This window comes from Malus domestica, chromosome 14 (assembly GCF_042453785.1).
Source record: "Malus domestica chromosome 14, GDT2T_hap1".
NCBI classification, from domain to species: Eukaryota; Viridiplantae; Streptophyta; class Magnoliopsida; order Rosales; family Rosaceae; genus Malus; species Malus domestica.
Genome location: NC_091674.1, coordinates 31,349,447 through 31,366,614, shown reverse-complemented (window position 1 = coordinate 31,366,614; position 17,168 = coordinate 31,349,447). Strand labels below are relative to the sequence as shown.

At 35.9% G+C, this 17,168-nt stretch overlaps 3 protein-coding genes across 4 annotated transcripts; all 3 read right to left on the bottom strand.

The window, feature by feature from the left end:
* Positions 1 to 2,998: 2,998 nt before the first annotated feature.
* On the bottom strand, positions 2,999 to 5,412 carry LOC103455691 (uncharacterized protein At4g15970-like). Of its 2 annotated transcripts, XM_008395272.4 has the most exons (6): positions 5,281 to 5,412; positions 4,888 to 5,126; positions 4,364 to 4,738; positions 3,775 to 4,259; positions 3,469 to 3,571; positions 2,999 to 3,351 (listed from the first exon to the last, which is right to left on the bottom strand). In XM_008395272.4, exons 2-5 carry the CDS (start codon positions 5,077 to 5,079, stop codon positions 3,523 to 3,525), a joined length of 1,101 nt encoding a protein of 366 aa, XP_008393494.2. In that variant the 5' UTR covers positions 5,080 to 5,126; positions 5,281 to 5,412; the 3' UTR covers positions 2,999 to 3,351; positions 3,469 to 3,522. The 2 variants fall into 2 exon arrangements, with proteins under 2 accessions (XP_008393494.2, XP_070668244.1); XM_070812143.1 differs by lacking the exon at positions 5,281 to 5,412 and having other exon boundaries at positions 4,888 to 5,229.
* A 428-nt stretch (positions 5,413 to 5,840) lies between these two features.
* Positions 5,841 to 8,969, bottom strand: LOC103455690 (uncharacterized protein At4g15970-like). The gene is made up of 5 exons (XM_008395270.4): positions 8,457 to 8,969; positions 7,263 to 7,628; positions 6,668 to 7,149; positions 6,193 to 6,298; positions 5,841 to 5,994 (listed from the first exon to the last, which is right to left on the bottom strand). The coding sequence occupies exons 1-4, from the start codon at positions 8,763 to 8,765 to the stop codon at positions 6,265 to 6,267; spliced, it is 1,191 nt and encodes a 396-aa protein (XP_008393492.1). The 5' UTR covers positions 8,766 to 8,969; the 3' UTR covers positions 5,841 to 5,994; positions 6,193 to 6,264.
* Positions 8,970 to 12,724: 3,755 nt separating this feature from the next.
* Positions 12,725 to 16,999, bottom strand: LOC103455689 (sucrose synthase 6-like). The gene is made up of 13 exons (XM_008395269.4): positions 16,795 to 16,999; positions 16,397 to 16,681; positions 16,092 to 16,293; positions 15,863 to 15,981; positions 15,452 to 15,764; positions 15,164 to 15,337; positions 14,904 to 15,020; positions 14,636 to 14,802; positions 14,319 to 14,543; positions 13,659 to 14,225; positions 13,275 to 13,413; positions 13,048 to 13,199; positions 12,725 to 12,955 (listed from the first exon to the last, which is right to left on the bottom strand). The coding sequence occupies exons 1-13, from the start codon at positions 16,896 to 16,898 to the stop codon at positions 12,823 to 12,825; spliced, it is 2,697 nt and encodes an 898-aa protein (XP_008393491.2). The 5' UTR covers positions 16,899 to 16,999; the 3' UTR covers positions 12,725 to 12,822.
* Positions 17,000 to 17,168: the final 169 nt, after the last annotated feature.

Sequence of the window (17,168 nt, the reverse complement as noted above, 5' to 3'; positions counted from 1 at the left end):
CCAAAACAAACAATATCGTGCTACGATGGAATTGAGATTGGGGTGTGACCATTTTCCTTTAGCAGCAAGTTGCACAATAACAAATTAGTCTTATTAAATTTGAAGTTTTAGTCAATATCGGCGTTTAGTTTTATTAAATTTAAAGTTTTAGTCAATTTTGGCATTCCCATCCTAAGCTGCCATTATTGACATTCAACTCCGTTCTCCCAACCAAATAATTTTGGCAATGCATTTCCATGGATTTTAGTCAAATGATTAAAATAAAAGGTAAACTATCAATTTATATTTTAATTTATTATCAGAGTGAAAATTAGATTCTTAAATTATTATTTTTTTGAAAAAAACAGTCCTTAAACTGATCCAAATCTACCAATTACATCCCCAACATTAGATTCAAAGCTATTCTATTCAATTTTTTGCCAATTTAAGTCATATGGCTTGCATGTGATACACTTAGCGAGTAGTTTGGTAGTTTTTCATAGTTGAAGGATCAATTTTTCTAAGAAATAGTATATGAAATTAACTTTGAAGGGTAAATTAGACATTAGATTCACACCCTATATGAAACGTTAAGGTCTTATAAGGAAGAAAATGATGGCATTATCCTCTAAAATATGTCATGTGACTTAAATTGACGAAATATAAAATAAAATAGTTTTCAATATAATATTAGGGATGAAATTAACAATTTTTTTTTTATGAATTTAGGGACTTATTTTACCAAAAAAAAAATAATTTAAGGATCTAAATTTTACTGAGCTGATAATTTAACGACTAAATCAATAGTTCATCCTAAAAAAAAATTGAAAATCAACCCGCTTCTGTCTTCTCTCTCCCTCCTTGAATCAATAGGAACAAATATCCCTAATTTGTTGAATATTTACCTTTTATGTATTTGCCTAGTTCGGAGGTCAATTTTAATTTACAATGAGCTACTTGATCATATCAACTGTATATTATGTAATTCCTTTCCGTATCAATGTAAAACTCAATACTATTCCAAAGCATTCTCTTCTTGGCACCAAAGCTTTAAGTTAAGAGGAGAAAAAACATAAGAAATCATGTGAGCAGAAGAACCCAGCGCTAGAACCGCCAGCCTCGTCGCCAGCTGTGTGACTGTTATGATCCCATTTGTGTGATTGTCTTGATCACAAAGGAATTTGGGGGTTTAATTGTAATAGCCTTAACTCTTAAGTATGGGGTCATTTTAATAGGTCTTTGTCTTGTATTGCTGAGTTGGCACTCACACACTTGGTGAGCTGGCTAGTTGTTATAACTTCACTATTGTGGTAGCAACGATAATATGAAAAATAAAATTGGTTCAATTGCTCTCCCTCTCTCTCTTTACCATCCGTCATTGCAGATCAAGGTTGAGCCAATCATTGGTGCTAACATTATCACCCAATTGAACATAGTTCCCTATCGTGCATGATCCGTCGTGCCGCTGCCACTTGCTCTACTGCCATGGACGCTCGTGTCTCCTCTCTGGAACCCTCTTTTGCTTCCCTCCCTACTATCATCGCTGAGGCGGTGAATTCCTCTGTCAACGTTGCGGTCTCCAACCCCTTCGATACCAAAATTCTGGCAAATTTAGAAGCTCGCCTTCCGGTGTACTTCGTGCAGTTCCGCCGTGAAATCACTATTCGGGGAGAGGGTGAGAGCTCTTAAGCTCTATCGAGTGCCGATCATCCACCTCATAAAGAATGAATCATCCAACTACTTCGCAGTCCAAATTGGACTAGAGGAGGTCCACCTCCTCATCAACCATGGACTCCAAGGGTTGATTTCCCTCATTTCTCTGATTGTGAAGACCCCTTGGCCTAGATCTATAAGGCCAAACAATTTTTTTCCTTCTATAACACAGTAGAGAATCAGCTTCTTTTCACCTTGATGGTGAATATCTACAATGGTTTAAATGGATATATTGCATCCATTCCACTCTAGACCTAAACGGGTCGGGGTTATTGAGTTTGGGTCGGGTTCAACCCGATCTGTTAAGTTAACGGATTATCTGAAATCAACCCGTTAAGCTAACGGGTCATCGAACCCGACCCGTTAAGCTAACGGGTCACCCGTTTCACCCGTTAATAATAATAATTATTATTTTTTGCATAAAGTTTATTTTTTGTTATTAAGACTTTACTAAAATTACTAAAATATCCTCAACTAACGGGTGTTAACAGGTCGTAACGGGTCTAACGGGTCTAACGGGTTGACCCAAAGTGACCCGTTATTTAACAGGTTGTTAACGGGTTCATCCGTTCGCGACCCGAACCGTTAAACATCCATCCAAATACAAATATTAACGGGTTGGGTCGGATCATGGTTAACGGTTTGGGTCAAAAATGTCAGGCCTATAGCTATTCCACTCGTCGTTGGGAGGACTTCACTGAGGCATTTTGCAGAGAGATTGGACCATCAGAGTTTGATGATAACGCTGAAGCATTGTTTAAATTTCGCCAAACAGTCACACTTCGTAATTACATTGCTGAATTCGGGAGACTAGCTAATCGTACCACTGGGTTAGGACCTATTTTGCTTAAGAGTTGCTTCTTAGGGAGTCTCAAACTTGAATTGAAATTTGATTGCAAGCTACCTAAGCTTGCAACTAGCCATGATGTAATTGCCATTGATGTGCAATTAGATACTAAGATCTCCGAGTTGAAATCTAATTTCCCTAGGCCACCCCTCACTATTAAGCCTCAAACTAATGTTCCTAATTCCCACACTGTTCCTCGTGCTGGTGCCTTACCCATCAAGAAATTAACTCCTGCTGAAATTTAGGTGGGAGTTGGTTTTGTTCTGATAAATGGACCAAGGGGAACACATGTGGACTAAAACAGCTGCTTATGCTAGATGTGATAGGTGCAGAGCCTATGGGTGATTGGGGTGATTTAAACCGAGTTGCATGCCATAGAGTTAAGTGCATGTGCCTTCTATGGTTAATTTATTAATCTAAACTACGCTTCTGCAAATGTTAGCGGATGATACATGTGAATAAATAGAAATTGAAATTTTACATTACGTATCTATCCCTTCTGATTTGTACATCTCAAAGTTGCATACGATTTGAAGTTGAAATAGACATTACGCAAAGGTGTTTGTGTATCTTACATATTAATACATACTAATTACACATTATAAATCTCACACTTAAGGCTTTTCGTTTATTCCCGTTGTCATAATTCATAAATGGAGGGCATATCCTTTTTCACTAATTCACTTCTGATACCATTGCAAAAACAAAAATGGCTGCAAAATAAATTTTGTAATAATCATGAGCAAGATGACATATATTTGATCGCCAAGGAGCAATTTTCATCGTTGAACTTAACCCTCTTTTCCTTCTACCTGAAGTAACAACATACATGATAAAGTAGAACTATAACGTCAGATTCATGCATGCATGCATGGTTCTCAAATTAAGTTTCAAAGATATTTGATAACGTAACATTGTATAAGATTTACCTGTAAGTAAATGTTTCAAGAGCTCCACAGATTGGAATAATATTGTTAATAGTTTCACTCCCTTCTCCGGTTATTATGCTTCCAACGGCGTTCGAAGGAAGTGCTTCAAGTCAATTAGATAGTCAAAGGGTCAATATATATATATATATATATACATACACATATATATACATACATACATACATACATACATACACACATACATATATATATATATGTAAACCAACAGTCCGTATGATTAAGTTCCAAATGAAATTAGAAATAGGCTTAACAGAAGAAGATTCATAACTGATGGATAAAATATACCTGCAATATTTTTGTGGGACGGTCCATAAAGCTTGTGAGGTGCCAGTGGCGTTACGAGGCGATGACATGTATTTTTTCCAAACTTGCAGCAAAGCTTTAAGGTCGTTGACTTTGTTTTCAAGACCAATACAACAATTAGCATGCATTGTGCAAACTTGGTTAACATCCTTACTTGGGTCACAGAATCCACTAAAGTATTTTGTATCCAAGAATCTCACTTTCAATCCAATCTTCGCAATGAAAGGATCAAATTTTATCCTATTAAGAACATCTTGCTCATTCGTCTTTGGATATGTGTTTTTGGAGAGGTACCAAAATTTGTAAAACCCAATAGTCCGATCATTGGATTTTACATTGACAAATCCACAATTGGGAGGATTTTTAAAACTATAAGAATCTCCTAGAAATTTATCTGTTGCAATTTGAAAATCTGCATCTGGATAGAAGTGTGGGAATGGATCTCGAAGCCACATTATATCGGTATCCTGTTCATTAATTTCACTAAATAGTTCATACATGGAAAAGTAAGCAAAAATTGGAAGAAATTAAGGACTAAGAAAGGGGAGTGACATGTATATAATATACATACCGTAAAGACAAAGTTGTAGCCTTTGTCGAGAATGGAAGACAAAATCTGGGTTCTTCTCCACATCATCTGTAAGTAATCGGGAGTCAGATAAAATACCTCACCGGTAAAGTTGGCACCTGGAGTGTAAAGTAAGTAACAATGAGGGTGTGATGCTAAGCAACGAGCATATGCTGTTTGGTCCACGCAGATGACTAGTAAATGCTTGAGCAGCCATTTCGTGTTACTTCCGATGTTAAAGCTCTCAAGAAAGAGATCAAATATTGAATTGGGTTCTGCCCATGCATCATTTAACGTAGTTATTATAACCGTTTTGTTCATCATGCATGCATTTTTCAGAACTTTATCTAATGGATCTATATCCTCCAGCTGGTTGCCCTGCATGCACCGATAACCATGCATGCATGTTATATATATGTACGTACATAATTACATGCTAAAATAATTCATATATTTGTGGAGTAGAAAGTGAAAGGGATTAATTAGTGAGAGATAACTAACGAATTTAAGAGGACTAGTGTACTCGCCTGCTTAAGTGGAGGGGTTGTGGTTTTGCAGGAGGGGAGGTATGGTGCCAAGCCATCATAACGAAATCCAGTAGGGTACACGAAATTGTAGACAATAAAGCAACCGGCGACGGCTGCTGCCGCCATAAACACCAGCGTCGTCCGCACATTAATCCTCTTCCCAGTAATATCAAGAATCGCCGAGTTTCTCATTCTTGATGCTTTTTCAACTTACACCCTTTTTCTTCTTGAATATTGGGCTGTAATATGCCAAACTGCGTTAGACTTGGCTATATATAAAGTATTGTAAATTTAAATGTATAGATCTTAGAGAGATTTTTTCTAAATCAAGAAACATGTGTTAGCTTGCTGCGAAAAGCAGGAAAGCTAACTAGAGTAGTAGTCATTACGCACAATAGTATATTATAGCGTCGAAGTCCGGGATTGAATTGGTAGACAATTGCGGCATTGGACTTTCGGATATATATGTATATATATACAGGAACTCTGATTTTTTTACATTTCAAGTTGCAGGTTCGAAGTTGTAGGCATTACGCAAGTCCCATTATGGTAGTGGCAATTTGTTTTTAGGTTTGGTTTAGCTGTTTGTGCTTGAGATTATGAGGAAATGAATTGATGAAAAATGGTAATGAAAAAGAGAGGGAAAGAAATACAGAATAATAACTGAAACAACATTTTGAAAGTGATAACTTAAATTGTTTTTGGTTATCAATTTTGTTGGTTTTTATTTTGTGTGTTTGTTGTTATAAATTTCGTACATCTCTTTCCCACCATCATTCATTCATTCTTCTTTGTCCCTCTTATTTTTTCTCTATCATTAACACAAAAAGTGAGATCTAAAAAAAAAAAAAAAACTAAATGGTTACCAAGTACCTCTGATTTTTTTTCTTTTCAATTTTTATAATGTTTATGATATGTTTACTTGTGTGGCCTTGGTGCTTATGCATGGCTACGGGAGGAAGGGGTTGCATATCATTATGTTTCCATTATATATAGAACTGGAAATCAAAGAGTAGTGCAAACTGAGTCAGTTTCGTATATTGATCAATTTTGTATAAGATGACATGATAATTGATCACCAAGGTGCCATTTCCGTCGTCCTTCTACCTGAAATAACAACATAAAATACAAAACGTCAGATCCATGCTTCTTAGATCAAGTTTCAATGACTACATATATTCTATTTGGAACGTCATAAACAATGCAATATGGTAAAAGTGTTTTCCGACTAACCTTGTATATTAGATGTATTCGAGGCCAATTTAATTAAATACATGTATGTACACATATGCATATACGATTTACCTGTAACTAAATCTTGCAAAAGCTCTACAGCTTGTAAGAATTTTGTGCAATTTCCTTTCCCTTCTCTTCCCGTCACGAGTGCTTTTCAAGGCGTTGGAAGGAAGTGCTTCAAGCCAATAAAAAAGTCGAAGGAAAAAGGTTCAATATTAAACGACAAATCGTATACTTCTAAAAGAAACAAACAAAAAAATACAACAAACCGCATAGTTCTTGAAGAAAATTTTTAAAGAACAATAAAAATTTATTTGTCCTCAATTTCATCATATCGGGTAGGAACCATAAGATGGCCGGGAACCCACTACGATATGACTGCACCAATGCGGAAAAAGATATAGAAAATGTTGGGATAAAAAACTCAACATGACTAGGATTAAACATGAATTTGTTAGAAGTAAAAAAAAGGTGAAAATCACTTTCCTAAATATAATAAGAGAAGTCACAATTCAATACACTCGATAAAATATAATATGTATACCTGCAATTTTGTGGAACAGTCCATGAAAGCTGTGGTGTGGCAGTTGCATTAGGAGGCAAGGACATGTACTTTCTCCAAACTTTAAGCAAAATTTTAAGATCATTGACTTTGTTTTCGAGGCCAACACAACAATTGGCATGCATTGTGCAAACTTGGTTAAAGTCCTTACTCGCCTGGCAGAAGCCACCAAAGTATAGTGTATCCAAGAACCTCATTTTCAATCCAATTTGGGTGAGGAAGGGATCAAATTTGATCTCATTGAGAACGTCTTGGTCATGCATCTTTGGATACGCCTTTCTTGAGAAGTACCAAAACTTATAAAATTGAATCGTGCGATTGTTTGATTTTACATAAGTAAACCCTCCATTTGGAAAGTTCTTCATGCTATAAGAATCACCAATGAAGTAATCGCATGCAATTTGAAAATCTGCATCTGGATAGAATCGTGGGAATGGATTTCGTAGCCACATTATATCAGTGTCCTGTGCATCCAATTTTGGAAAGAAAAAAAGTAAGTGAAAATTGGATATATAGATAGGTAAATTGGTAGGTGAGAGACAATGGAAAATTAGGAGTATTAGATCAAGGGAGTTACTGTAAAGACAAAGTTGTATCCTCTGTCGAGAATAGAAGACAAAAATTGGATTCGTCTCCACATCATGTCCAGGTACTTTGAAGACATGAAAGCAGCTTCGCTGGTGAAGTTGGCACCTTGAGTGTAGAGTTGGTAGCAATGAGGGTGTGATGCCAAGCAACGCGCATATGCTTTTTTGTCCAAGCATATGACCACCAAATGCTTGAGCAGCCATTTTGTGTTACTTCCGATCTCGAAACTCTCTAAAAATGAATCGAATATTGAATTGGGTTCTGCCCATGCATCATTTAGAGTAGTCACGATAATGGTTTTGTTCTTCATAGATGCATTTTTAAGAACTGTATCCAATAGATCTTCTACTTTGGTCTGCATCATCAAGATCAAAAATAACTGATTCATGTAATGGTATTGCATAATCACAACCCCAGGCCCTAGGGATTGTTCAATAGGGTTATCCGTACAGAGAAACTCACACATATGAGATCAGTTAGATGACAAGATAAAATTATAGAGATTTTCGTGTATTTGTGAACGGTCGGACATGCCCGGTGGTACGGCAATTTGACCAAAGATTTTTCATTGGGCCCCGACCCTGAGGGGAGTAAAGGGTGCCACACGACAAGGACAACCACTCCATGTGTAAAAGCATTAACCCTTTTTGAGTCATGTAGCATCAACAATTACAGGATAAAAAAGATGAGTAGTATATACAAACAGAGCTAATTATAAAATATGAGTAAAATCCGGATTAAAAATTGGCATGGATGTGTTACGTAGAGAGAAAGGTAATGATTCGATCATAAAACAGAAAGTCCTTTTTTCTTTCTCTCTCTTGGCAATGAAGGAAGATTATGGAACATGTATCGATAAACATAATTATCTGACTGCCAAATCCTTCATAATTATGTATATATTGATTTCGGATTAGCTATACAACAAGAATATATTGTTTTACTTAATTTGCTCAAGAGTCTAAAAGTAATTACTACCACTTTGATATTTTATGGGTAATTGATCGTTTTTTAGAAAAACTAATAAAAAAAACATGTTGCTGTTGGATTATGCCGGCTTAATTATGACTAAAATAACAAGGCTTAATTATGACTAAAATAACAAGCCTTGGGATGAACACAAAATAGAACATGCGAGAGAGAGAGAGAGAGAGAGAGAGAGAGAGAGAGAGAGAGTCCTGGCCTGATGAGAAGTTACGGTTCTGGTGCCAGACAAAGCGTAGTCATAAGAGGATCTGAGCAGAAATCCGGAAGTGTAGACAGAATTGTAGAAGCCAAAGCAACACACAGTGGCTGCCGCAAACAGCAACGTCACCTTTAGAAACTTCTTCGCCACCAACGCTCGATTACTGCTACCTGATGATCCGTTTCCACCGTTGGATGATGGTGATGACGATGATGATGATAATGATGATGATGATACTAGTAATTTCATCATATTATTCCCGCTAACATAATTTCCAGCTGCTTCATCTGCCGATAATTTGCTCATTCTTACTTCTCTCTCTTTTCTCTCTCTCTCTCTCTCTCTCTCTTTTGGAGTCGGACGGATATAATTTGGCAACCTCCGCCTCTTAATTCCCTGATTTTTTTGCTGTTGCGAGAAGTCAACCTGTATAACCTGCCTGCCTGGCTAATTGTTTCCTCCTTGATCCTTATTATCCTTCTGTTAATATTTACTTTATTTTTCAATTGTAATATTAGGTTGCTATCCCTCACCACTAGTATTGTTTGACTAAAACCTGAATAGATTTTTAATATTTGATTGAGGTGGCCGGCCCTTTAGGTAAGTTTTGCAATGATGCCTAATTTTGAGGGTTATTACACACTCATTCATTAATCAGTTTCCCCTTTTTTAGGAATTTATTTAGTAAAATTATTTCATAATTTCAAATTTAAAAACATTTCTAAATTACAAGAGGTTTTTTATAAAAACCTTTCTCATTTAGCAAAATGTATCCAACAAAAAAATGTAATAAATGTATTTATTGAAGAACTACGTGGACATTATAAGTGAAAACATAAGAACAAAATTTGTACCCCAAAAGTAGCAAAACATACGCTAAAGAATTTCGTGGACATTATGGGTGAAAATATAAGAAAAAAAATATGTATTCTAAAAGCAGCAAAATGTACACATTGATCGAAGCTTTTTTCTTATCTAATTCTAAACATAAGATATAGATCAACTAAATGTGTATACCAAAAAAAAAGTACCTACCGCAGCTATTGCATCAAACAATCCAAGTGGAAACAGAGGACAAGTTCATCGTTCTAAATATTTTGTGTAAAAACGTATAGATAGAAAGTAACCACCACAAAATTGATGAGCACTACAATCAGGAACAACATCGCAAAAATAAACTAACGGGTACAAATGAAACCAAAACAAAGGCCAATAACAAACACTTAATCATAAATTTGGATGGAAAAGGGATCATCTTCATATTCCTTTCTCCTAATCCACCAAATCAATGGATCCGTATCATTGAAATTTGATCTAACGACTGAAGTTATTATAATTTTTAAAGTGGACTCCTGTTTGTAGTCGTTGAATCAAATTTTAATGGCATGGATCCACTGATTTGGTGGATTAGGAAGAAGAGATCCAAAGAGAATCCCTTTCCAAATTAGATATGTATCTGCAATTAATAATGTTCGCCCTTGGATATATACAATAAAGTAATAATGTTCACCCTTGGAACAATTTACATACATAGTTCTAATTACTAGCATTCAAGCACGCGCTCATGTGTCAATTTTTTGAATCATGGTGTGCTACACACGACTTACACGTTTTAAATGTATTTATATGCATAAATTGACAAAATAAAAGTCAAATATTTGAAGTAAATGAATAATTTTAGATCATGTTAGAATAAACCCCTCATAAACCAATTAAAGCAGTTGAATTTACATAATAAAATCGGTTTCTATACAATTTACATTAAGAATAGAGAAATAATATTTAATAAACAATTGATTGAATCACATTATTGCTAACTCACCCCCTCACCCTTAGTGTTGATAATATTGTTTGTTTAAAAAAAATCATTTGACAATTAATTTAATCACATTAATATTTGCGTGCGAAATACCTTTTTTTATAAAGAAAATAATATTTAATAAACAACTGATTAAATCATATTATTATTAGCCCATTGTGAGACTAAATCTACCTAATTTCCCTTAGTGTAGATACTATAGTGTGTTAAAAAAAACCAATCATTTGACAACTTATTTAATGCATATTATTATCCGCGTCCGAAAACATTTTTTATAACCGACATTACACGCCTTTTAAAATGTTTTAAACACAACATTCATGATTTTTCTTATTTTTTATTATATTTTTATTTCCTCTTCACATGGGCACCATCAACTTTAATTCATCCTTCCATTTTTTTATTCTTTTCTCTCTTCCCACTTAGATTTATATTTTATTTTATAATTACCAAATTACTCATGCATTATTTGATATATTATATTGAACTCCTTTTGCATTTTTTTGGTTGAGGGACAATTTTATCCTATTATTTTTTGTCAAACCGTGAGCTCAAAGTGGGGCTCTAGCTTTATATATTATAGAATAGATTATAGATTATCGAATATACATAATTATAATTTTGACCACTATGTCATTGCAGATAGCGGACGGACAATGACGCCAGGCGTGGGGACGGCGGCTCTCCTCATCCAAAATTTAATATCATGTCATGTCTAATAAACGTATGTTCTTTCACAAAATTAATCAACCAAAAGCTTTAAACAATTTCAAAAAGAACTTATTTAGAAGATATTTTTCAGGAAACTTTAACGAAAAGCACTTGATACTATTCACTTTAACGAAAAACCACATTTTTACACTAAAAAGTCAATCCTGATACTATTCACTTTACCCTTTATTTTGTCCTTATCATTAAAACTCAAAGTTTTCAAGCTCTTTTCATTAGTTTTCCTTATTTTTTATTGTGATTAGAACACAGATAACATACCACGTGTTCTAATATAAGTGGTGAGAAAATTTATTTTTTTAAGTTATTAATTTTTTAACACATATATCATACTATTTGTACAGTAACACATGATGTACCACTCCGTGTTTCGGTCACACTTAAAAATCTCTTGTTATTTAGGGGAATGGATTTAAGAAAAAAGATCATCTTTGAATCTCTTCCACCAAGGTCACCAGATCAATTGATTTGGGCCTTTCAAATTTTATCCATTGGCAAAAAATTATTACAATTTTTAAGGAATCAAAACAGATGAACCGTTAGATGAAATTTGAAATATCTGAATCACTTGATCTAATAATCTTGGTAGAAGAGATGCGTCTGGATTTAATATTTCGTTGCCAAGTTGCCAAGCTGCCAAGTCAAAAGATACGCACACAAGACACGTGTGTTGTTTTGGTGATGGGTGTTGGTCACTATTCTAACATGATTCACAACAGTCCTCAATTTAGAATTGGAGTCTTGAAGATTTCGCGGTTTTGTGTTTGTCTTTTTATTTTTATTTTTATTTTTTTACAACCGAAGATTTTGTAAGAGCCAAATTTTGATTCAGATGAGAAGGTATATTATTCTAGTCAATTTAGTTAAACTCATATCTACAAACTTGTGTTAATTACTTACAAATAATTGCATAACAATTTGTCACAATTTTTAAAAATATTTCAAACAAATACTTAATGTTTTTAGAATTGAGAATTGCGCATTTGTTAAGTCACTAGAACTAGGTTGTGCAAATGGTTGGTATGAATGGATCAATAAGCTTATCTTTGGCTTTTTATGTTCACTTGACCTACTTGTAGCTTTTTTTTTCAGTTTTATTTCTAGTAGCGTTTTTATTTTTTTATCAATGAAGCTTATGTTTGAGAAAAAAATGAAAAAAATAAAAAAATAAAGAAAAGGTAGTGGCAATGCAAATGCATGTGCCGTATATTGAGCTGCAAATGCAAATGCACGTGCGCTGGCATGGTCGTCGTTTACCTCCTTAATCATCGATCGATCAATCTTTCTTTATCACTTCCAAAGCGTAATTTGCCACGTTATAAAACAAAGCGGTCCATCGTGACCGAGGGTGGTACTACCTGGTGCCTTCCACTGCCAGCACAGCAGCACCCACTGCTCATCTTTCTCTTGGATTTCACTCTTCACAAATATAATTGTAAATTGAATTTTCATGTATGTACAAATTGGAAAAATTAAGAACATTGCTGGAGGATTTCACAAGTTGATGAGGAGGCCCTTAAAATCACTATCAAATTAATAAATGTAATATATATATATATATATATATATATATAATAGAGTAATGCTAGAGAGGCTATTTATTAAATCATATGATATTTTTGTTAATAATTGTATTATTACTTTAAGTATTGATTAACGTGCTTATTTTTATTAGTGAAACATCACATGATTTGTAATGTGTAAAAAGAATACATAATACTGTAATTCATCTTTATTATTCCATTGGAAGTTGGAGAGAATTTACATGATCATTGTGAGTTGATCTCACTTTAAATTTAATTTTAATTTATACAATTAATTGTACATATTCCGAATCTTGTAATAAAGAATGATGAGAAAACCAAGGATGACGCAGCAGCAATTCCATAGGCATCGTGCTCTGCTGCGGCTTCGAGGTTGACTAAGCTCCCTACCTTCATCCCTCACCCTGCCAAATGAATTAATCCATCTATTTATCAATCACTAATTCAGGATTTCATTAAGCAAGCTCCCTACGTTACGTACTAATTATATACGTACCTTGGTGTCAGCTGAGGGACTGCTGAGGTTGGTGCTGCTGGCGGCTGCGGAGGTTTGGATGCTGCCGCCGTTGTTGGTTGGTCGACAGCTGCAGTTACAGCCCTTGGCGCCGGTTTTTCGTATCCAACACTTGGAACAGCTACATTCTTTGCCTGCATTAACACACAACGTGTATTTTACAGTCTGTTTAAGAGTGATTATGGCAGGGTCAGAATCACGAGACGTACCAATTTCCTAAAGAGGAGATTGTAAAACATATGAATGTAGGTTTCCTTGGCAAGCTTTTGGTCATCTCTCAACTGCCTCCAAAATCCATAAGTTGATCCCATGTTCAGCATTTTGTTTGCATATATCTTCCATGTATAGCTGCAAGAAAACCATAAATTAATAAGATCATGCACAATGGCAAACACTTTTACTACAAGTTCGTTTACTATAAACATGTCGAAATTTTTATAAAAAAACTCTAGTACTTAATGGACAGAAAGTGTTTTTAAGGTTTAAAACGTAGTCAGAAACACTTTTCGTTATCATAAAACACTTCAGTTATTCCAAAAACAGTCTCAAATAGGCATGCAGTCATAGCCATTTAACTATTTGTGAGTAATTACCATTCGTTTATACGCTGCAGTCCGGCAGCTGACATCTTCTTCCAGTATTCGCCATCTGTCTTGCATTTCTCAAAGAAGTCAGCAATCTTGTTGCTGGATTCATCACCATTATTGGGATCAATATGGAACCCTGAGACGCCATCCACAATGATTTCCGCAGGGCCGCCTTGGTTGGTTGCAAATGTAGGCAACCCACAGTTCATGGCCTCAATGACTGTGAGACCGAAAGCTTCATACAGCGCAGGCTGCACGAAAGCTCCCTTTGTGTCTGCAATGCACCGATACAGCTCCCCATTTCGGTATCTATCAGTCTGAGCCGCTATCCATCTGAACTGACCGCTAAGTTGATATGCTTGCACCAAGGCATGAAGTTTCTTGATTTCAGCAATTTCTTCCCTGTCTTTGGATTTAGATGGATCGAAGAATCCCCCGACAATTACAAGATTGACAGAATTCCTCAGCCTCTTGTTCTTTCCGAACCACTCAACGAGTCCTGTGAGGTTCTTCACTGTGTCCAGCCTTGCCATTGAGAATATGATAGGTTTCTTCTTGTCTGCCAAAAATCCTCTGTTCCAAGCATGTTTATTGTTTTAAGAGTTTTCATTAAGAAATTGACACAACAAATGTGCAAGAATTTATAAATGTGTAAGAATTAATTACATGTGCTCATCGTTTTCCTCTTTCGTGTAGAGGAGTTCTTCGATGGCAGGTTGAAACTTGGTAAATCGTCTTTGTTTCTCGGAGTAGGGAAAGTAGACGGATTGGTCAGCTCCAGGGGCAGCAATGTTGAACTTTGGATCAAACACATCAATGCCTGACACAACTCGATAGAGTCCTGGCATTGTAAATGCTGTATGGCTTTCGTACTGTCCAGGTCGGTCCTTGCTGCAACACGAAAACAACACATTGATCGAATAAGGAGAAGATCATATCAACCTTGTATGTTAATTTTGGTTTTGGCATGAAAGGCTACTAACCCTCCGGCAATTTCTTGAAATGTGCTTGTTATGACAAAATCAGCACAATTCATAGAGATTATGTCAGCTGTGAACTGACAAGAGAAGTGGTATTTAGGATCAAATTCCTTCCATTTGGCATCAGAATCTTCGTACTTGGTCTTTTCTAGCGCATGCGCAATCGTTCCCTGCAGAAAGTTAATTACTTGGAACAGGTTAATTAAGTTGAGATTCAAGTTTTTAACCAGCATTTATGAATCGAAGGAGGTGGTTATGTGTCGACTTAGACCTGAGTGATTCCAAGTTTAGAAGCAATCAAAGAGGCCACCAAGTTTCCATCACTGTAGTTCCCAATTATGAGGTCCGGTTTGCATTCCATGTGTTGTAAGATCTTTGAAGTTGCATCCTAATAAACAACGATGAGAACAGAATAAATATGTAAATCGTCTATTTTTCTTTCCAAAAACTCACATAAATTAGTACCGGAGAAATGAGATCAGAAGAATAAATTGATCATATACATGATAGCTAGAGTGAGAAGATGAATGCCTGTGCAAATGTCTCGAGATAAGGGTAGATATCGAAACGAGAAACCCATTGGTGGAGAACGCCTTTGTCTGTCCTGAATGGAACCCTAAGGATGTGGGAGTGCTTAGTGTCGATGATAGCTTCCAACTCCTGGTTGCACTTTGTTCCTCGAGCGTCTGGTATCAGTCGTGTCACCTGTGTACATGACACATACGTACAAACATTGTACATACAAAGTACAAATTAGAATTGCAACGTGTACAGCATTATTCAGTATTCTTTTGTTTATGTATACGTAGTCCAGCTCACCACAAGAATCTGAGGCTTCACAGCAAGGCCTTGTTGTTTAATTCTGAGGAGCAACTCTTCCTCCAAAGCTCTCACTTGATCAAGAATATAAACCACCTGTCCACCCGTGTCGGGCAATCCAAGGACATCCGACTGGCCAAAGTAGCCGTGAGGAGAGAAGATAACGATGTTGAATGTGTTGGGAAGTCTGCTAAACAACGACTCCAACATCACCGAGTCTGGCGCTTGGAATACTTCTGACAGCAGCCTCATTGTCTCTCCAACTCTTTCTGCTGTATCTCCCCATCCTTTCTCAAAACCCAACACTTTTAACCTGCTCAAGATTGAATACAACATGTGTTCGTATATAAACGATCAAGATCTGCAGCATATAACACATACATTCTTTAGTTAAGGTTCATGAAAGATTACCTTTGCTCAAAACTCGGAAATGGTGTGGTTTTTGGAAGTGTGGAGACGAGTACTTCTGCTTGGATCAATGCAGTTTGAAGTTTTGCAACGGTATCTAGACTTTCATTGATCATAAGATTCTGCATATACATATATTGTACTTTAATTAAGAAAAATTAATAGAGAGGCCGCAAAAGATCAAGTAATTAATCAATTGATCTCAAACAAAATTAACATATATGATTTCAACCTCTCCGTGATAATTAAGCCGTAATAAGTAGTCAAGAAGGGATTTAGCATAATCGGAGCAGCTGGCATGAGTACTGAGCCTTGATGAGATTGACTTTAAGACGAAGTTAAGTCCATTTCCGATTGAAGAAGGAAGCGTCATTCGAGGAGTAGAGAAGTCGATGGCACCAAAATCTAATTCCAAGGCATTTTCATCGTTCGCCCTGTTGCATGCATGCATCACTCAAATTAATTTGACATTAGTCATGCATATATATATATATATATATATACACGTAGCTACATACGTATGCGTATAAAACGTACCAGCTCTCGTCAAAGATCATTTCCTTGAACTTCAAGTATTCGGTAGCAGAAATGCCATCCACTGTTAGATCATCTGCGTTCACCTTAACAAATTCTGAGAAACCGGGATTCGGTCTCACTGCAAAAGCAACATAGGGTGGAACAACAGCTGCCTCCTGAGTGCGACTGAGGATGTAACCAAGTAAACCCTCCAAGACCTTGCTTCTTTCATGCCTATCTTCTATCGATTTTTCCAGCTCCTCCATTATATGCTGCGGCTTCATTAGCCTTTTCCCCGTTCCAAAACTTTTTGCATGCATGTTTAAATTTGTTAATTAGTTAAACAAGAACATCAACATTCCAATTTCACAAACATATAGTACATACAAATATTGTACGGAAAAAAAAAAAAAAAAAACCTGGCAAAACATTTCTTCATATGAAAGCGGCTCTCTCTGAGTGCTTCTGGCATGGTTTCTGCAATCGTATCAGATCTCTTTGAAGGCGGTGAGGTGGAAGCCATTTCAATCAACTAATTAGAACAATCGATCAACAAGCGATCTTCGAAGTTGATTTAGTTTTATGAACGTTAGTTTTGTTTATTGGTGAATTTATAGGGAACTTAAAAATGCAGGGAGAAGAGTGGTTAGGTTACATATGGCTGAAAATGCCGTGGGAGGAGAAAGAACATCCTTTATTCTTTTATGCCTTTTGCAGGAAAGGAAAGATGAAAGCAAGAAAGGAATTTTTACATGGGTTGAAGCAAATCTACCAGATTTGGCTTTCATAGTGG

Coding starts and splice junctions, on each gene's coding strand:
- LOC103455691 (XM_008395272.4), bottom strand. CDS start 5,079: ATGAGAAACTCGGCGATTCTTGATATTACTGGGAAGAGGATTAATGTG. Junction 4,739..4,887: donor CAACCCCTCCACTTAAGCAG/GCGAGTACACTA, acceptor CGGTGCATGCAG/GGCAACCAGCTGGAGGATAT. Junction 3,572..3,774: donor GTCCCACAAAAATATTGCAG/GTATATTTTATC, acceptor ATTGACTTGAAG/CACTTCCTTCGAACGCCGTT.
- LOC103455690 (XM_008395270.4), bottom strand. CDS start 8,765: ATGAGCAAATTATCGGCAGATGAAGCAGCTGGAAATTATGTTAGCGGG. Junction 7,150..7,262: donor GATACAACTTTGTCTTTACA/GTAACTCCCTTG, acceptor TTGGATGCACAG/GACACTGATATAATGTGGCT. Junction 6,299..6,667: donor ACTGTTCCACAAAATTGCAG/GTATACATATTA, acceptor ATTGGCTTGAAG/CACTTCCTTCCAACGCCTTG.
- LOC103455689 (XM_008395269.4), bottom strand. CDS start 16,898: ATGGCTTCCACCTCACCGCCTTCAAAGAGATCTGATACGATTGCAGAA. Junction 14,544..14,635: donor TTTCAAGAAATTGCCGGAGG/GTTAGTAGCCTT, acceptor TTCGTGTTGCAG/CAAGGACCGACCTGGACAGT. Junction 14,226..14,318: donor GAGGAAAACGATGAGCACAT/GTAATTAATTCT, acceptor TGCTTGGAACAG/AGGATTTTTGGCAGACAAGA.